This window comes from Falco punctatus (genome assembly GCF_963210335.1).
Source record: "Falco punctatus genome assembly, chromosome: 14".
Lineage (NCBI taxonomy): Eukaryota > Metazoa > Chordata > Aves > Falconiformes > Falconidae > Falco > Falco punctatus.
Window position 1 is genome coordinate 17,867,441 of NC_137594.1, and position 22,218 is coordinate 17,889,658.

The 22,218-nt window shown below is 37.9% G+C and overlaps 1 protein-coding gene across 5 annotated transcripts in view; it reads right to left on the minus strand.

The window, feature by feature from the left end:
* Positions 1 to 22,218, minus strand: part of TOX3 (TOX high mobility group box family member 3) — a 489,533-nt gene that overhangs the window by 438,408 nt on the left and 28,907 nt on the right. For 4 of the 5 annotated variants that reach the window (XR_013923633.1, XR_013923634.1, XM_080364727.1 and 1 more), the window contains exon 1: positions 475 to 4,412. The exons of the other annotated variant lie outside the window; for it this stretch is intronic. Coding sequence is in view for 2 of the 4 variants with exons in the window: in XM_080364727.1 (XP_080220853.1) it covers positions 475 to 600 (126 nt within the window). In the remaining 2 variants the exon portion in view is untranslated. Of the gene's footprint in view, positions 1 to 474; positions 4,413 to 22,218 lie in introns of those variants that run through there. 5 annotated transcript variants of the gene reach the window in all.

Genomic DNA, 22,218 nt, shown 5'->3' on the forward strand with positions numbered 1-22,218 from the left:
CATACTCTGCACCCCCAGGTCTGTACATGGTAGATATCCAAGCGTATCTCTTCAAATTTCTTTGTCCATGTAGCAAAGCCACCCCACAGACCTAGAGGTGACTTTGGAAATTAAGTGTCCATTAGAAAGAGAATATTCTCCCAAAAAGATATTTCGACTCTACTACATCTTTCCTGGCACACATTACAATATTTCTGCAGATGATCCTGATCCAGAGGATTGCTGCAGCTAGAAGTAGCTGGCATATTACTATTCCAAGTAGACCTGGTTTTAAAGAGATGAAGGTCAATAAGGGGAAGAAGGAGAATCTGCAGCATTGTTCTTAAAATCCCATTCTTTCCACAAAATTAAAAAGCCAGGCAATCCCCTTTGTCTATCTTTCATTCCAGCTGAGCTCCCACACCCCCAGTGGATATTAACACCAGAAGACTTTGCAAATCAGAGAAACTATCACACCGAGACCTTGAGATCTACCTGGGGTGGAGGGGGCTGAGCACCCACCTGCTCCTGCCGAGGTGCATCTCCCCTCATGCAGGAGCATTCTGAAATGATCCTCCTGGATGCCACAGTCATTTCCTCCATATTCTCAACTCTGAACATTTGTTGAAGACAACAAGTACTTTTGCTTTTACAGACTGAGCATAGAATTGAAAGATTATCAGCATTTGGTTAATTGGTTCATTAGTGAGCCTTATTCCTTCAAACGGCACTTCCAAAAAGCAGGTAGTCTGGTAACTCTTTCTGCGGGTGGTCCCTGCACAGGCAGACACCTAGAGCCTTTGCTTCAAGGAACAGACACCACGCCTGTTACGCCGCTACCACTAAAACACTAAATCACAAGCCTTCACATTTTCCCATTTCTATTATCAGGCACAGTGCACGCTGCAACGTAAGAGTAGCAAATCAGAGAAATGTCCCTGTGCTGTCCCTGCAATACCCTGCCACGTCATTGCTGCTAAAGCCACATTCTTCCCTTAACTCCCATTTTCAAGTTCCGTACAGCAAATTTTTCAGGAAGGCTTTATTTTATCTCGGCCGACCTGCCCCCCTGCCAAACCACAACAGCAAACACCACCAGCATAAGCTCTGCAACACGTGCATGAGGATGGGTAACCATGCACTTGCACAGACTCTTCTTTCCAAGCAGGAAAGGCCGTTGTGCTTTCCGAGCGGCTGACCCTGTCCTGAAAGGAAAACCACTTTGCTCCAGCTCAATTCTCCTGTAGTACTTGGTGCAAGACTGTTTGTAGCAGGGAAGTGTTTCAGACCTTGACTCTCCCCAGGTTCCTCCAGCATCCTAGAGCAGTGGAGGGGCCAGAGCGATCCTTTCAAGAAAGGCTCTTTCCCTGAAAACTCCAAAATCCATTTCTGAAAATAAGACCAAAAATCAAAAGGAGGAAAAAAAAAAAAAAAAGAAAAGAAAAAAAGGGAGGAAACTATAGTGATAGAGGATGCAAGAAGGAAGACGGACACAAAGAACTGAGTCTCGTGTACCTGATGAATTGTCTGATTGACGAAAGAGGACATAACAAAATCAGGAAACAATCATGCGGAAGAAGGAATATGAGATGAGATCCCTCTTTCTGAAGTATGAAATTCCATTTGTGTACTTAACATGCTGAATCTTTCAACCTATATCACATGTTAAGCAACAGAGGTCTAAACACAATATGTAGGCTGCCTCATAGCTATTAAAACTCTGTTATCCCCAGCTATGCAGATACTCAAGCAATGTCATCCATTTTTAAAAGCCCAGATGTCACCCATTTTTGGAGATTAAAAAATTCAAATAAAATTGCACATTCAAATTACTGTTTTGGCACATAAGGATATGTGTGTGCAGATTTGTTGCACAAAGACATGGTACTTCAGCGCAACAGTGAGATCGACAGGATAGATTTTTTTCATCTCGGTTAGTGGCAAACTAAGAAGGATTTATATTAAAAACTCAAACGTCTTCAATAGAGCTGTTCTTTCTACTGTAACAAAAAAAATAAATAAATAAATAATGATAACCAAGCTTTCAAATTTTACCTAAGTGCAAAGGTACAATAGGCAAGTATAGCTCCAACATTGGATAAATAAGTGGGAACAAACCCCATCCTATTTTAATGAGCTTAGCATCCTAGGGGCTCCAGTGCCTCAAAATGGAAATGTAGCTGATTTTTACCTTGAGGAGTAAAATTCTACATTGTTTTGATCTACGTGTATTCCTCATGCCACAGCTACTGCTGTTCCGGTTGCCAAGTGGTTCTCTTTCTTCCTTTTTGGTTTATTTAAGTAAGACAATAAGGAAAGTGACAACATAATTTTCCGTTTTATTAGGACTGTGGAAGGAAATGATGTAACGAGGAAAGTCAAAGCTAAAAGTTACAAGTACCTATCCTTAGATACGTTCTGTTCTTGGGCTACCGCATTTAAGACCCTATCTGTCGTGTGTGACTCGGGCACAGAGGTCAGAACCCAGCATATTTAGGCTTCTGTTGGAATGGATGGTAACTAAAAAATATTTAAATTTATTTTTTTGTCTCTGAGTTAGAAATCCATTGAAGGCACGCAACAATTATCAGTGAGTACTTCTAAGATTAAACTTCCTTATTATCTAATGGTACCTATAACAACAAAAGAAAATAAAATGGTTATTATCTTAAGGACCTAAACAATTCAAAAAACAAATTAAGCTTAGAGTGAAATAAGAACTGGGTTAGAAATCCTCTTCTGAACAGTTAGTCTGCGAATGTAATTACTGAAGAAACTACAGCTAATCAGCTGTGAATTGTATCCATTAATTAGTATTTGCCCTGGAGAAATGAGAAAAATCAGTAACAATGTTAACACTGCAATGCACTGATGAGTACTGAAACACAGGGCCCTCAGCATTTAGTCAAGCAGGTGGCTCCAACGGTCCAAGTAATTTAAAAAGCTCTCACCTGAAGTGCAGAGCTGGAATTACAAAGCACTTCTTGCATATCTTTGTATCTATATAAGGCTATAATTAATGGCTTTTAATTTAGAAACACTTTGTGATCAGCTGGGAACAGTTATAAATCATTCTAAATAGAACAAGGGGTTCTTGTCTATTTTAGTAAAATAATTTGGGAAAGATGTTATTTGTGAAATAATTCTTGTTGCAGTCAACAGTTTCTCCATTTATTTTCTAAATTATTTTCTCCAATTTCTCCAATTATTTTCTAAAGGATCCCTTGCTCAGACCCCTCACAAACATCTCAGAGCACTGCTGTAGTTGACAGCAGGCACTCAAAAGAAAGGCGACATCCAGCAATTTGGTCTGCCCAGGTATACTCCTGAGGGGTCCCCCCTGCTGGGTTTCCCTGGGACAGAGAGCAGCACCTAGTCCAGTTATTTTTGTGTTTTGTGGTGGTGTTGGGATGCTTTGCAAATGACCTAGCCATAGCAATTACTGAGGTTTTGCATAAACTTTTGAATCTAAAGATCTCAGAGCACCCTTGCTCCAAACCAATGAAAGAATAAAATCTTTTCATTGGCAACACATACCACTGCTTTACAAACTACTACTTGTTTCCTTTGATCTCAGGAGTTCAAACGCCATCTCAGGTTTTGATAAATATATTAAGCGTAAGTACCATAACCTACTGCCACAGCAAACCCATGGATACTGCAGGCATATGCCGATTTCAGTAAATGGACTGCAGGCAAACAAACCCTCATCTGAACTTGTTATGAATCACAGTTTTGATTCTTCATGCAAATCAGTGCATTAAAACTACGACAGTTCAGCCTTTTATACTACGAGGGCACTTGAATCTTGGCCCCACTGAAATCTGTTGGAATCGACATAGAGACTGTAACAAGAGAGACTGGATGCTTGCTTACTAATAACTCATATAAAGAACGTCAAGAAAATCGATTCTTTCTTAAATAGCTTGTTGAAGCTCTTCTTTTAGCTTTGACTACCAAACCTAGAGCCCAACACCTAGTCTTGTTCATCTTTTCTAGGAAGGGTGTGTATTTGCAATGCTAAGGGAAAATTCACGCCCTTTACTCCTTCCCAACACACGCCCTCGTGAAGACCAAACCAACTCCTGCCCAGGACCGGGGACACAAAAACTGTATATTGCTGCCCCACTTGTACAAACGGCAAGTTTTCAAAGACCAAACCTCCTAGGCCAGACGTTACGATACCTGTTTGCAAATCAAGGGATCAGCCACTCTATGTCAGCACTGCACAACGCTGCTTGCATTTTCAGGCTCCCCTTTGCACTCACCAGAGCTTAAAAATTGGTTGGTCATGAAAGCTCCGGCTACTGAACAGTAGTTTTAAGAAAGAAGTCTGATATGATGAACATCACAGAAAACCTGGGCAGTCTGGGATAAAAAAGATCAGTGATTAAATGTCCACAGAGTCTGAATTCTTACTGGGGGAAAAAAAAAAAAAAAAACAACAAAAACACCCACAAAAAAAACAAACAACCCCCCCCCACCAAACTTCAGAAAATCTCAAAAGGTTAAATAGTGACTCCTGTCTGGGCTCTACTTTTGCAACTGTGACGAGTCAAAAGGCACAGCAAGAAATAAAACAAGCAAAAGAGTTTACACGACACAACCATAACATTAAAAAAAACCATAGAAAATAAAGCAAATAAATTATTTTGAAGGTGTTATGGACACAGAGAATACCATTTTGAACCTATAAAAGTTAATGGGAATGTTGCAACTGATTTTAATGGAGAAATTATTTCACTTACAACATTCAGTCATTCGTATTTATTGCAACTGTCTACATTTCAGTCTTTAAATCCACTCAATCATGGTGCAACTCTAACTTGAAAAACATTAGAACTCACAGCCATTATTCATTTCCTAAAAAGAGCAAATACAGAAATACTTATTTTAAAACCAGACATAGAGGAACCAGACTTTTATCTGAGCATCTCAATGGAACAAAACTGAAATTTTAAAATACTAGTATCTTTATGCTCAACATTAAAACTAGATCCTCAGGCTAATACATTAGATGTTCTAAATAATTCTTTTTATAACTGCTTAATTTAATAGTGCAACCACAAGGATGAAAACTATTGGAAGGGTTAGGGAATACCACCAAAACCACAGAATGTGAATAAATGTCCCAAATGAAAAAGTCAAACAAAATAGGAACAGGAATGAAACACATTTTATCATCTTCTCATAACTAATCCAGAGACTTAAATTTTGCTTAACAGGAATGACTGTAATTCTGTACTCAAAGACTACATATCATAAATAAGAGAAAGAATAAAAAAAATTAAGTTATTACACAATCCACAGACACCCTTTTTTAAAGAAAGCCATATCCCAACCCTTACTGCAAACCAGAATTCAGGTTGAGTTATCACAACACTAAAAGACCTTTCATAATTATTGGTTACTGTTTAGTCAAAATACACATTTAAAAGTTTCTCTCGGGATATTATCTCCGGACAAAAATCTCACTGGCTTGATGCTGGGCTCCTATCCACAGAACCAGCTCTGTCACAGCACTACATATCCACTCACATATGTATTTTAGATAGTTACACATCCAAATTCTATCACTTCTGATGCCAATTTATTGCTTATGGAAAATGGCAGCCTCAACTGATCACATTTCCAGTATTCCTGCAATAAAATTAGAAACATATTTTTAAAAATATGGCCATTAATAAAATCATTATTTTATGGTGTAAGCTTGCTCATATTTTTTTTTATGTAGAATAATATCTACTTGCACAAATATATATTATGGCAAGGATCTCATTTCTATCTTCATATTTGGCAAATTAATTCCTCTGAGGTTACACTATCCTTATGAGTAAAAAGAAAGATAACGATCCCAAAAGATGTAATTACAGACCAAAACTAAATTACTTTGCAGGTCTAACTACTGTATCTTAATAATTTCACTGCAGAACATCTTCACTGCATTTGGGCAGATTTGATTTTGCAGCCTGACCAATAATTACAGCTCCGGCAAATACAATGTCTGATAAGGACATCAATTAAAAATGAGCATTGTGTTATTTTTTTTTTAAAAAAAAAAATTCATCATGTTCACAGCCTGCCTGATTGAATGAAATGCCAAATTAAATTAATGGAGATTGCTAAGTCTAGCTGGCTGGTGGGGAACCATGCAGAAAGTGGGACAGCACAGACAATAAACTGTCTGTAATTAAAAGATGAGAGCTGGACTAATGCTACTTCAGCCTGATTACTCCAAACAAAACAATATACACTAAAATTACTCTGGCAACAGAAGTAGATAGAGTGGGAGGAGGGTTGGGAGAAGGGTGGGTGTTGTCTTTTTTTTCTTTTAAACAGTATTAACTATCACCATCTATGAACAGCAGTGTCCTCCCCAGATGTATTAAGTTAAATATTTTATTTTTTTTCTCATCAGGAAACACAATTTATTTTCTCAATGAACAACATAAAAATAACAGGCAAGAATTCTCCGGCCATTTCTGTTCTAGATGGATATCCAGCTAATCTCTGTAGCAGCTTTACTTTTAAGCATGATGTGTTCATAGCAGAAGCAGAGTGTTCTTTTCTGGAAAAGAAAGTCCTTCACGACAGTTTCAATCCTTCAGAAGCAGTAGGTGGTATTAATATTGTTTTACAAAATACAAGTTTTCTGTTTTATTTTTACTACTAGAAACAACGAGGCAGATTTTAGCAGCTACTTCACGGATACAATACCACTTAAAATGTTGGGGATTTGTACCATCCTAAGTGAATGAAGCATATTTTACAACTTCGTAAATAAAGAAGTAATTTTATCTCAGAGCGCATGCAAAATGGTACCTTCAATTTTGACGCTACGTGGCCACCCACTGAAATGTCTGTATTCCTCTGGCAGCACGCTAACGTGTTGAAAGAAGGAGCAGGCACTGCCAAACGCAAGAAGTATTATTTACCATAGACAAGATGCAGCTACTGGAGGTTAAGGACTGAGCCGCTGAGTATGAAGGAGATGGAGTTGGGCCATTTGGGGCAGCCTCTGACCAAACAGAGTCAGCAGATAAGGTATCGCAGTTACATCAAAGATCAAACCACTACACGTGTGCGCACCAGGGTATGGATACACGCACAGAGACAATGCTTTTGTCAGCAAAAGGTAAAATTTTTGAAGAATTTCATGAAGTACTGGACCACCAGGCAGCATGTATTATATATGTCAAGTTTTTCATTATATATGTCAAGTTTTTCAACCTTTCCATTCATGTTCTTACAGCAAATTTATAATGGTTATTATAGGATAGTGCAATAGAAATCAGCTTTTTGAGACATATTACAGTATTATTCTTATTTTCAGCAAATAACATCTGGAAGCAGGTTTATTTCCTGCTAGGTTCTGCCTACAAATTTTATAGGAAAGAACTTCACGTACATGTGAAAAACTGCCTGAGCAGTGTTAGCCTCGGTGACTTTGGCCACCAGAACTTACTACACAATTAATTCTCCCTGCTTCTTCCACATCAAGATTCTCCAACACTTCATAAGAGGATCCTGCAATAACCAGGAGGAAATGCAGACCCCACTGAAAACAAAAGGAGTTTCTATAGGGGATTTCACACCAGAAAGCTTCATTACCTTAAGAACACATCGCTGATGAACAGCTAGCCAACAACAGACAGGAGCACAACGTGTAAAAATGAATGTAGCTAAGTACCCGGTTTTGCAGTCACATCTCCAAAGCTGAATTTTAGGCAAATGAATAATCTCATTAGAGGTTCATTAATTATTGAATCTGTACATAAGTATCTGTACAGTCATACATTTGACAACCTTTTGATATTTAAAAACTGAAAAGCCTTTAATTCAGGGGACCATTTAGTTTCCAATTTTTGAGTCTTCAGCATCTGCCACCCTAATTGTTATGTATATGTTCATATACATGTGTCTATCTATGCGTGTATATACATATACACACATTCTCTACTTTTTGCTTAGAGCCAAAAAGATCTCAGTGGGATAAAATACTTGAGCAAGATGGTAAAGAAAAATTCATTCATATATCCTCAAACCTCCATCAGACACACTGTTTGCAGACAGTACAGATTTAAAAGTTTTAGGAAAGCAATTAGAATGAAAACATTTGCAGTTACTTTAAAAGCTTTCAGCCAGCAAATAAAAAACTTCGACAATAACAATAAAAAGCACTGACTTAATCTCTCAGATTCCAGCCAAACTCTTTAATATGAACTTCTTCAGTGAATTCCACGGCCAAACCCAGTAACTGAATGATATTTTGCAAAGTGTGATACCGCACAAGTGTTAGGAACAGAAATGAAAGGAATATTTAATGGTCTCATGTTAGACATTTTCAGATCTCTTAAGAAGGATACAGCCTACTAAAGTTTTTATATGCAAGAACTTTATATGAATATGCACAGCATTATTATTCTGTTGACTATGGTCAAGGCAATTCAATACATACCATTTTTTTAATGCTACTTGCTCCACATTTAAATGCATAAATAGTAAAAGGTGGTCCAAAAATGCAGTCCTGGTCCTAATTTTTATACAAGATTAAGGTGTTATATAATTAGTCTGAATCTTGACAGTTCTCTCCAAGACAAACATAGCAAATACCTTGCTGTCACATGTTCAAAGAGTCTCAATTTACCATTTTGGCTCTTTGTAGACGAGAATGGGTTCTCCACTCTGCCCACACTGCCTTCAAAGGCAGTAAAACAGAGAATCAAACATGGATTCTGGGCAGACCTCTGCACACACCTACATACACCAAGGCTACTTTTCCTCTGTACAAGGCTAATACAAATACCAAACTCAGATCAACCCACTAAGTTTTACATAAAAAAGATTCTACAAGATCTACAGATGTTACTTCAAAGAGTTTCGAGTATCACTGCACCCTGTTGTTGCCTGAAACTTAAAATACAGGAAGAGTCCCAGTGTTAAGATAAACCCATTCAGTAGCAAAGCCAAGAAGAGGCCAGTGTGGTTTAAGCATTTGTTTAAAAATATACGAATATTTAAAGAACATGTTTTCTTTCTTTGTTTTCTAACCCAGAGACGTTTGTGGTAATGAATCACAAAATGATTTTTGTGATCGCTCTCATGAGCCCGTACTTGTTGCTGGAATAAACCAGATTAGACATGTACGTCATGGAAGGAATATACTGCTAAAATGGAGAAAGAACTTACACGGCTAAGTCTCTTATTTATATATATTTTTCTAGAACTTTGTAGCAATTTGAATTTCAAATGAGAAAGGTCTTCTCAAATACGCAGTTCACAGCATCCATTCAATGTACGTACTTTATGAGTTACATTTCTCTAAACAGCTCAAATTACACATAGGATCTTATTTCTGATGACATCAGAGGACAGATGGCGATTAAATGATGCTTTTTTCCACAACTGCTCTAACGAACTGAAGAAAGGGTAAAGCACAATTGCTCCCTTTCTGTGGCCCTGTAAGAGGGTGGAAATGTCTCTATTCTCCATGACATTTTCCAAATGGAAGAAGACCAGCCGCCTCTCAGAATGGCCTCAACACGTGGTACTGCAAGATAACTTGCAAGAAAGACCCAAAGCAAACCTGTGGACCCGATTCTGGGGCCGCCCCTCCAATCTACCTTCCCACACCCCTCCGGGTTGCGACAGGCACACCGATGCCAGCTCCTGGTGCCATGACTGGAGGCTGCAGGCCCATGCCCTGCTCGGTGACCGGAGCCCTCCAGCACACATGAGACCTGAAAGCCAGCAAGGTCCCATGAGAGAGCAGCCCCATGCCACCTCCTGCCATAACACACCAAGGTCACTATTAAGGGTCCTTCTTCAGCGCCCCCTCAGCAGGGGTATTAGACAACCCTACACCTCTATCCGAGTATCCTTTTAGCCCCAACCATTTATTTTTAACTGCTATAAGGAATATTTTTATAGCTTTTTTAGGGGGAAATGCATAAATACAGAACTGGTTTTGCCATGTGAACATTTCTGTTTCACATTCCTCTCTGAGGCATTAAGTTCATACAACCAAGGTGTTAATAATTTCCAACATCCCCCCTTTATTTTATATAAACTGTCTAAGCATTGAATCTAAGCATTTCTTAACATAATGAGAGCATTTTATTCTAAGAATCCCAAGAAATAGTTTTATATCACTATATTCAAGATTACTGCAACATTTTCTCACACAAATTTAAAGTGATGTGATTATACTGCAATTGGGCTGTAAGTAGCTTTTCTTAGAATCTTATATCAAATTTCACTCACTCCAGTGAAAATTGTAAATTCCATTCTAGACTATGATTCAGCTCTACTACACTAGCAAATTATATCAAGTTTTAAATATAAAATTGATAGAGAAAGGGTGAAGCAGATGTAGACATTTTATAATAATCATAATGGAGGATCAGTCAAGACACTTTCAGGCTAAAATCAGTACATGCATAAAATCTTCAATATCCCAACTCTCAGACAGGTTGATACTGTGGGTGCCTGTGGTTTTTTCTGAAATTAAATACTTTCCACTTTAGAAATACTAATCATAATCAAATAGAAAAACAGCATTTCTTTAAAATCTATATTAACTCTACTTCACCACATGGCAGGCCGTACGAAGCACGCGGTCTATTGCAAAGCCAGCCTGTAGGACGTAACTCCGCTTTTTACACACACATCCATGAGAAACAGAGGAAAGCCACCCAGCAGGACACTGACTCTAGCACCAGAGTCCGTGACCTCAACCACCCTCAACCAAAGCTCTAAGCCGCAGCATGCGGTAAGCAATGCCCTTCCACGAGGGAAGCACTGGTGAGGCTCAAGGAATTCATACACTCTCCTTGCAAAAGCAGGAGTTGTGTGAGATGACTGACAGGCACGAGAATTGGGAATTTTCCTCAGGTGAAAATGTTCTTTAATTTAGAAAAATTCTGCGTGCCAATATAATGTAGATTATAGACGCATTTTGGAAACAGGCACATAATGCATTGTTTCCTGCTGTCTCTTTATGTTCCATCGACCTTAAACCTGGAGGATTTCTCCACTATTTTTAGTTGGGCCTGGATTACAAATCCCACAGCAGAGAGGCCTCTGGAGAGTCTTCAGCAACAACTAACTTTATTTAAACATGCAAGATTGAATTGGATGCAATGCTCTGCAATAACAGCAGAGAAGATTTAAATTTAAGAGTGAAATAATCCCTGATGTTAGTTTGTATTCCTAATTTATGCCACTGAGACTAATCAAGCTTAATTTATCTATCTTTAGCTTCCCACTGTTTCATTCCAACCTAAAGGCAATGTTTTGGGCAGCAGAAACTTTATTTTGTAGGTGAGTAACCTACTTTAATTGCATTTTCATCCATTACTACAGTCTAGCATTTTCTTCACTTAATTGGGTCACTGTATTTCTTCTTGTAAGTGGGCACAGAAATTACTTCTGATATTGATTGCAGCCCCTGAGGTTCTGCTGAGAGTTGAGGACACACAAAGGGTATACGGCAAATTCCATTTATGATGAGTGAAACGAAGGAAGTTTCAAAACCTTCACTCCCAGTAATAAAAAAAAAAATAAAAAAAAAAAACAACCATGAAAATCCTCATGTTAGAAAACTGAAATCTTATAGTAGGCAAATTAATGCCAGTTAAGAAGAATCTGGTTGCTCTGTTTACAATATTATTTCAAACGCACCCTGAGCGATAGCCTATCAAATGCAGGGCTGGCAATACCTAGTGCCGTATGAAAGCTCTGCCCTCTCAAGTCTTCAGGTGATCTTCAGCACTGATATTTCAAAATACAAACAACTAATTAGTGTTAAAATTAAATGCATATTAAAAAGCACACGAGGCATTTGAGTAATGTAATTTCTCCTCATAATTTTCAGATGCCATAAAAAACCCCATGTTTTTAAATATGACTAAAAATGGTAATAAAAGCTCTCTTGAAGCATCAAGTATTACCCTTCATGTCTTGATGTAAGCAAGCCTGAGCTCTGATACATGCAAATTCTTGAGTTTCTTTTCTTGCCGTATAAAAGACATCAGATCCTAGTGGCATTTCTGCTGCCAAGCTGTTCCACAGCTCACAACTCATGCTCTGAAAACATTCTCCTAATTTAGTGGACTGAGACAATTCAGTTTTGGGTTATTCATGCCAAAGATGTGTGAGAAGTTGAATACTTCTTAGTTGAATTTAAATAATCAGATTTAGCTTTAGTGTGAATTCAAATTAGATGTATGAATTAGCTGTAATCTTGTCATGAACCTCTTCGTCTGAATGTTTGGAAACTATGTAAGATATTCCTAGGAATACCTGTTAATTACAAGACAGGTTAATAATTGGAGGTCAAACGGGAAAAGTCACAAGCTCATACTCATGTAGCACTCAAGTTTTCCTATCAGCTGATGGCATGATCAGGTCTACAGAAATATTTCCTCAGGTGTCTTGAAGACAGCCTTTTTTATACAGAAACCATCCTGATGGAAACAAATAATACATTCTACCATAACCGTGTGCTTCTGGCAGGCAGCTACCTGCTACAATTAGCTGCAAACTACTGGGAGTTCTTGCATTTTTATTTGACACCTTGAACCTTATCATTCCATCCCTCTTTTAAGTAGAAAATTTCCCAGAGATCAAAATCTTTGTGTAGTAGAAGCAAGACCTGGACTCAGTGTACTTTCAGAAAATTCTATATATTTGGAGTTTGCGTTTTTTTCCAAATGCCCAGGGCTAAAGCTGCCTCATCACTAAATTATATTTCGGATCACATAACTTTAGCCAAGTTTTTCGACACAGACTATCTTTATGTGATATCAAAGTTGGGTAAAATTTGAGGACTACTAATCCCACGTCCAGTTCTGGTGAGCAAGTAAAATGATGCAAAACCATGCAAGGGAGTATGAAACATGAAAATTGCTTTATATGTTCACAGTAAGAACAAATCACAGGAAACCCACAAGGTTGGTTGCTTCATTGTCTGCAAAACTGGGGAGATTCTGCTCTACCATAAAACTTCTCAGTAATTTTTTCTACCTGAATTGGGAGACACTGCACACTGTTAGTGTGAACACAACGAAGGTGGCAGGAACAGAGGAATAGCATGGAATGTTCTGGCAGCTCTCTCGCCATCAAAAGAGGAAAATACCAACCAAGGGTGGGTAAATAACTAATTGGTCACAGTAAAAACGAAATGGTATTATAAATCATGACTTTCTCTTCATTTGTATAAGTATTTAGAATTGTTTCTGATAACGTTTTGTTGTCCAGTGATTTTTACACTTCAAAATCCCCAGACTGAACAATCCCTAAGATAATGGTTTTGCCTTTAATTGCTTGCCTGATCTGCCCTGGAATTATTTCAACAGTTCTCCAGTGAAAGAGATTTCCTTCAAAAATCAAAACCAGGTTGCTCAATGGTATTTTCAAAACTTGTTAACAACATTGAAAATATACATGTATTTTAATGGGAGAACTGAGTTGTTAAATATCATAGAATCATCACCACAGAATGGGTTGTGTTGGAAGGGACCTTAAAGATCACCTCGTTCCAACCCCACTGCCATAGGCAGGGATATCTTGCATTAGACCAGGTTGCTCAAAGCCCCATCCAACCCGATATACATAGTCTGGTTTTGAGAGGAATAAAATTATATACAAGTGTTATAAAATGATGTACAAGTGCTGGGTACTAGGAAGCACAGAAAGGGTGGAAGAAAGTTCTAGTAAGACAATGATTATCAAAGCAGGATAACAGAAATCAGCTTATCTGATAGATAGATAAGGAAAAGATAAACTGAAAGCTGGTATGAGAAAAGGTAAGAAAATAACCTTTGAGGAAAAAGTAACACGTAACAAAGGGGAGTTATTCAAAATGAAAAGAAAAAAGATTTAGAAGTTTGTAGTATCTTGTAAACTATGATTTTGAGAGCATCTAGAAGCAATTCAAAGCATACGTATTTATATAAACTGTCACATAGTCATTTTTTCATTTTTTGAAAAACCAGACAGCTTGTAACAGTGAATACGAAATTTAACTTAAATCTCACAATTCCAGACCACTAGTAGTTCTACAGAAAAAGGTCTTTTGCCATCATCTCCTATACAATCTTATGGTTTTGCCTTCCCAACAGCATGGAACAGCTGTCCACACCCAAGCTCACATACATCCATGGAAAATTCTGGGTAACATGTCACGATGATCCTTCAAACATCTCCATGCGAGACCTTCCTTACCACCAGTGAAACCAATAACGACAGATTACAGGTGACTCAAGAATCTCTTCCAGTGCTACAATCCCACCTTCATCCAACCATATACAAGCCACTGGTTACAAGAAACACCTCCGTTTCTAGATACATATGCCAAACCCCCCGCATTGCTCATAAAACCAAAATGCAAACAATAAATTGTGTAAGAGTCACCTAGGAAGACCAGCAATCTGCAGGGGTACTTACCAGGCAGAAGAACGGTGAAGGGTTGTTTGCTAACATAAATCAGGCTGTACCATTTGATTCAGATGGTGGCGGTGGTTGTGTGCTATATTCCAGTAACTGGAATATCATCTTTAGCTAAACTAGCTACTATAAAAAAATAAAAGGGCTATCAATTTTCATGTCAACATATAAATATATCATCTTCTGAGACAAGAAGAAAGTTTCTGCCATGTTGTAATACTTAACCATGCACGAATGAAAAGGCGGTAAAGAGCAAGCTAGGGTGCAGATATTGATTACATTCCTTACAGAGGTGTACACTAAATTGAAAGACTACCCCATCTCTGTGAATATGGCAAGTCTCTATAAACCCTTCACCGTTCTCAAATGCAAATTCTCTCGCTGCTGTGCACTCCTCATACGTCTTGCTCCGTAAACATAAATTTGGGGAAAGTCAGGCCCCTTTCTGGTCTCTTCATCCCCTCAGAAGCACAAACTGTGCTGCTGCCTCAGCAACCTCTGATCCTTCAGAGAGAGAGAGAATGGTGTTCAGCTCGTGAATATCACAGCACTTGAACCTCATCAACGGATTTTTTTTTATTATCAGAACCTAAAAATGGCAATTTCACACATTCTCCTCACATCAGAAGCTCCTGGGTCATCTAAACAGCGTTGTCAACACTTAGAATGATCATCAACAACAACGAAGGAGACTTCCAGCATCTCCAGCTTCCATAAAATGGTCATCATCAGGATTCAATTTCAGCTATCAGCAGCAGTGAGAATCAAACCAATGGGCATTCCAGGGACTCAAAGTCATGATGTCGGCACTGCCACCTGCAGCCATGCTGTCAAGTGGCCACAAGTTCCGAGATCTCATTATGCATCATGCTGCAAACCTCCACCTACTTATTTGTTTAGGTTTTTGCTTTTTAATTCAGTATCCCTTTGCTTATGTTGATACAATTGTTTCTAAGGTCCCACTGCAAAAATGAAATACTGAACTCATTAGGATTTGGGGAGGAAAGTGCAATTACGGTTTCTTTTTCATCTGGGGCAGGAATGAAGAGTGGCAGAAGGAGCCCCTTAAGCTAGCTAAAATGACCAACATGGCACATTATGAAATCACACCTTTATTTACCAATGGCAATAGTCAAATTTTCAGTAATAATCACCTTGCTGGCTACAGGGGACTGTTTAAGAAAAGCCACCTTTTACACAGAAGCTGAATCATTAGAAAACTGGCCTGGAAGGGACATGCGGGACATTTGCAAACCTTATTTACTCATCGAAGTACGTCAGATATCCACAAAATCCACTCCTGACCAAGGAATAAAATGCATATGACCTAATGGAAGCAGTGATGATTAAGATTTATATAACCAGTAGATAAATTATGCTTTGCTGTCGTGCACTACCGAGAAGCTTATGGGCCAGAAGCAGGATTAGTTCAGGACAAGGGAAATTATACATGTAAGAGTTAAAGCTTAAGAAAAAAGATCTGGCTTATATCAAGTTGACGCTTCAGATAAGAGACTGCATTATAACAGGTTATAGTTGCAAAAATAATTTTGATTGGCATATCATTTATACTAACTACTGCTTGGAACCCACCCAGAATATGCAGCATACTATAAACTGTTAGGAAATATATCTGTGTATTGTTCAATATTTACAATGTGCTTTATTTTGAAAATATAAGACCTGGCAGAAAAACATAGAGTATTAAAAATAGTTCTACTTAAAAAGAATCCCCTTTTCCCTATAAAAAGAACTATTTCACTAACGGCAGTTTATAATTTTGTTCAAAAATGCTCACAGTGAAGCTAAATAAACTTTCAATGGGAAAAATTTGATTGCTTTGTTCAGCTGCTCAAACAGATTTCTATCTCTACTTATTTGCATATTTCTGAATATTCCCTTTCAGGCCCACACCATTTTTGTTAGCAAAATCAATTTTCTGTTGGACAAAAAGTGAGATTTGGTCTAATGATTTTAAGCTTTTAAATAAACATGAACCGAATGGTGTAAAGAGCTCTCCTTTTAAGACAAGATCCTGGCTGTTTGGAAAGAAAAGAATTCTTTGCATTCACAGATATCCATTGACAGTATCAGATTTTAACATGAAGAGAGGAAAAAAAACCATACAAGTGCAAAACAAAAAGAGCTGCAACCTAATTATGTAGCTACAACACACCCTGATACTGCGTTTATTTTTAAGGAACATTGTGTACACATGTCCATATACAAAATGCAAGAAACACTAAACTATGATGTAAAAGCTTTATTATTGATTTTCCAAAGCTCAAATAATGCTCATGCTTATGAAATAGTTTCCTCTGCACCTGAAGAGAAGGACTGTTCTAAAAAACAACAGTTCTGCAGAATCTGAGCAAACACCAACCAAATGCAATTTTTTTCTAGGTCTGTTCAGCTCTGCTAATAGTTATTGTTTGCACAACTGTAACTAAGTACATTACCAACTAGTTGTTCAATCTATATAAATTTAAGAAACACACAGCGCCAAGGAGTGACTCATATATCAGTCTATTATATGCTACAGAGCTGACTGTATTAAACAAATCACTTTCCCTACAGCTGAAGAATAGAAGCTATATACAGAGCAGAGGTTATTGTCTAATTTAAATCTTGGCTCCCTTCCCAGAGCTGTACAAGATTCCAATTTGTGGAAATGTTACTCTCTGCTACTGCCAGAAAGGCTACAGAAAATGGTATTGGGTGCCTTCCAGAAATATGTCTGCAAAATGCCAATCAACAAGTCACTAAAGATTAACAGTATGACTGTACCAAATTAATTTAAATTATAGAAACATATGGCTAGGATGTTTGCACTGCACTTAACACAACACCTGCTTCACAAACAGCTAAGTTTCCTTCCACAGTATTAAATAATATATGTCAAACACCTTGAACCCAATTCCTATAAATGGGAGAAAAATCAGTTAATGAACAGTAACCAGGGGTTACCACTATTAGCTACAAGCCACCATTCTGTAACTGTTAGATTCCTTATTTATTTAAAATTTTACACCCACCCAGATTAAGTGGTCTTTTCCCATCATAGAAAAAGTCATTAGCAACAACAGAAATGAAAAAAAATATGACAGAAACAAAATCTTTATATTCCATTTTAGAAATCTAAAATTGGAAGTTGATTTTGCTAAAATGGTTCCAGTCTTACAACAGTCCTTCAAACACAGTGCTCGTCTGTCTTTTTTTATAGAGGCAGATATATACATGTGTATAAAGTTGACGTTCTTTAGCAAAAGCCACTCCCGAAAGGCACTGTAAGCTGATGAAAAGTTAGAAGATTAACAACCACAGACCACAAGTAGAATATTTTATATTTTTGTGATGTGGCTTTTCCATTATTTTTATAAAATTCCAATATATATGATCATGTCACCAAATTAAAAAATATTTTTTAAAAACAGTGATAGTCCTAGAAATATTTACACATTAGTGAATGCCATATTTCGGCTGAAGAGTAAGGGAGCTGTTTTATGTTTCTCTCCACTGCTTTTCTATTATTGCCTAGCTAATGGAAATACATCAAACAAATGTTCTACAAGAGCAATAAATATTAAAGTTGACCTATCCATCTGGAAGAAATGAGAACAATACTGCTCACTTTTAGCCCAAATATGACACTGATAAATGAAGCTGTGAGATTCCATCACACTTTCAGCAACCTGGGCTAAGCACCCACCACGTGATTCTTGTACCAGCAATTTTCTCCATTCATCTTCATTAGGCAGTCACTTGACCTGCCTCCTAACATCCCTGTCAAATTTGAACCTTCAGGGGGCTTGTTGTACTTCTAACAATGTACTCTAAAAGCTCTATTCCCTTTTGGAAAAAAACTCAGATGAACATAAAAGAATATATGAGCCATTCCTTCTGGAGAGAGAACCATATACTAGTCGTGATTAAAAAAAGGAGATGGCAGCACGGTATGCGTGACTGTGGGAACAGTAGCGTTCTTACAGCCCAGAAGAGAGCACAAGTGGGCAAAGCAATCATGCTTTTGGCCACTGAAAGACAATTACAGGTTCAAATGAGAATGTATGCAACCTCTTGCCACAAACCAGACACCCTCCAGCTCCTCCCTCAATCGCTGCTCCAAGCAAGCTGGGACAAGCAGCCATAGCATTCTTAACTTAACACAATAAGAGCTCTTCATCACATTACCAGTTTTACATTACACCCTCATTATTTTCTTTTTCAACAGTATAATAATAACAGCACTGATTCGATTATTCTGTAATAGTGAAAATGAATACCAATTCAATATGAATTTGCCAGTATAATAAAAAGCTTCTAACAGGATTCTTAGAGACCTCCTAGAAAGACTGTTTATAACTTTATGATCGCTTAGGGAAATCAGAAAGGCTAAAAGCACCAAAAGGCATTAAGCTTTAGACATTACAACTATCTCAGACATTCATGCAATTGCAATACCTTCGTTAGGGTAGATCTAAAATGTTTATCTGACAAACGTCGGATGTATTGACTCTGTTTTTCTATTGCACACAAGCTGCTTATCTTTCTTTTTTCAAAGAAGTCTTTAGAATTATAAATATTGGAGACTGTCATGGTAATGTAGCAATTAAAATACACCCACATAGATTTCTTTTAGGCAGTAAGTTCTTCAACCCTTTTTCATGCTGATCAGGTCTTACATGAGTGGTTCCATAGAGCTGCTAAGCACACCAGGGACTTACCCATCCAGGAAAACACTGCTGAATGCAAGTAAAGACCACAGAATCAAACAGAAAATATGTATGTACAATACTGAGGTAAGATGGATTTCACTGTGATCTCCAGAAAATGACCAGACTTCTTTTATACAAACTAAATAAGTCTTTTAACAAACAGATACTTCAGTCATGCTAACTTGGATTTATAGCACTAAATTTTTTACTCTTTTTTTTTTTTTTTTTTTTTTTTTTAAAGCATCCAAACTGTATCTTACCAAGGGAAGACACAGAACATCTTATTTGTTATCATTATTTTACAGGGTTCTGTGAGTATCAGAAACTATGCTGAAATACTGAAAATTTTTCTTGTCCACGCTTTTGGAAGTATTAACAGGTGTGCAATGTACAATCAAGACCTGGCATAGGTGTATTTATAGTAAGTACCTTAATTTCTTGGCTACAGAATGCATTACAGGTAGTAACTAAATAGTCTCTGCTAAGGTGGTGCATTTCCCTCCACCACAGAAGGAATGCTTGTCTATAAGCTGGGATGCTGATCTGAAGTTCCTTTTAATCAGATGTTCTTACATCAGCATTAGAGCAATCACACCACACTCCCTGGTGACATTTTTGTCAGGCTTTTACAAGAGGACAGACAATTCACGGGAAAGCCGCTGGTGGCATTAGGTTTCACCTCAGCCAATCCAGTATTATGCTGGACTGGTATTATCTGCATGAGCATCCGTGTATCTGCACTAGCATCTGTGACTGCAAATGCCTTTACCAACACACCCTGAGCCTTCTCTTTGGAAGGAAAAAACTGGCTCCTCTTTCACTTGCTCATCTGAGATGCTGAAGATTTCAGGCCCTCTGCATTGCTTCCAAGTTCCAAGTTTGTCACTTTTCCTTCCCCGATGACACAGGCCTTGACCATTCTCAAGAAGGAGCGAATGTCTCCATGATGACAGGGAGATCAAAAAACTTCACAAGCGGTTTTCACATCTGGTTCACTCTACAGCTGTTGCAGACAGTTGATTCTCAACAGAAAGTGGCTTGGCAAGATCAGCTTGCAGATCCAGGGGTTCTCAAAACCAGCCATATGCCAATTACCTACCAATTCTCTTTGCCTGAGGTGATTTCTTCTAGAAAGATTAATATCTTTAAACGGAACCTCTGGTTCCAGCGTGACAATGACTTTTCAGTATTTCACAGGATTCAGTTCCTGAAAGAAGCCTGGTTGCAACAACATTAAAACAATTGTTTTGCCAAGGTTGGGAGCTAGAAAAATCAAAATGCTGAACAATGAAAGAGAGAGGCCTGAAGCAGTTTTCAGGGAACTCGTTGAAAAAACACAAGTGAGAGAAGAGATCTCAGCACAGCCCCAAAGATGATCCTACGTACAGCAAGAGACTTTCTGTTACACAAAAGTCTAAGGAGGCGAGTCACAGAACCTGAGGTCTCAGAAGACCTGATTAAGGAAAAAAAAAAAAAAAGCAATCATTTCATCTACTTCCAAGAAGCCATACATACACACACACACACACACATAGGAGAATCCCTATATGCTAGAATTAAGAGGGGGGGAAAAGCCCAAGCAAACACCACCTATTCCAAGAAGTAGAGCTGAACATGAAGCAAAGCGGATTTTCACCTTAACTAGCTGATGTTTGCTGTGGAACGTTTCATCAAAAGTGATGATGATGTGTTATGATAATGTCAGCTTTACCATCACCATCGTCTGTCGTGCCAGAATTATTCTATAGCTCTTGATTATGAAGTGGCTCTTCAATTCTTCAAGACTGAGTGACACTGAAGCAACCTGGAAAAGTATTTGCTAAACACCTTCAGCAAAAAAGAGGCAAAAGTATTCTATATTGCTTGAGTTAGGCTATGCATATGTTAGTGCGATATTCTAGTTGGAATTAGCCTTTGTCTGAGTAGAAACTTCAGTATGCAGCTGGAGCTTGCTAGCAGGCAACTCATCTTAAATTTCATTAACTTTTCTTTTACATTACTTTCTTAACTTCATTCAGAATGCCCTTTCAAATGCAGTTCAGCCATGAACTCCATCATTTATAGTGCAGCATTGTTCGTGTCAAGTCTTTGCAGCAGGGTTATCGCTACAGGTTAATGGATTTGTGTTCTGAGAAGCCATGATTAGAACAGGTTTACCAATAGTGACCTGTGTTCCACATTATACAGTGCAAAACACATCTAGCAGCATGATCGTTATCAACCGTCAAAAGAGATACTGAGAGCTGTGTGTATAGACAGCACTAAACTCAGATGGTTTTATTTACTCTATATAGGTATTCTGCGGTGGTTAAATTTGACATGTACAAATTGCTGAAGTGAAGATTTGCAAAATAACAGTATCTATCAATGCTAATGGCCTAGCTTAGAAAACGATGTGCAGAATTTCGAGCACAGCATGAATATGTAGTTAAAATATTTGTGGCACTTTAATGGACATTTTCATTAGCAAAGGTTATAACAATGGCAAAAATCTGAAATGTTACACAAGGTGTGAAGCTATTATAATGATTTGACAAAATTCAGAGAGATACATTCTTACCATTGGAGAAGACATTAAAAACTAAACCCCTTCAACTCCCTTCCCAATGCAAATATTCCAGTAGAAATATCAAGAAGCACAAATAAATAACTTCTCCTAAAGGCTCTGCAAGTTTTCTTGTCCTTTCTGTAATACCGTTTAAGCACTGTTCAGTACAAAGTAGTAGAAAACTTAAGCTGTCATGGCTTTTCTCTTCCTCTTTTTCATTATGATGCACAACCTGACATCAAGGAGAAAAAACACACAAAACTCATATTTTAGGTGGACTATAGAGCTGCTTGCTATGCTAGTGCAGGGCTTCCAAAATAGTGATTAGGAGAACATTTAATAGTAACTATAACATTGAAAAGAGTAAGTAGTACATATCCAGGGTAGAAGGCCAACTAATCACCCAGTGAACAATAACGCTTGCTGTCAGAACATGCAGCACCTACAGTGCAGGCTTGGACTTCCAAATCATTATGTATGCACAGCGACAGCCTCCCCTTGTTCAAAACTGGACTTTTACACATTGAT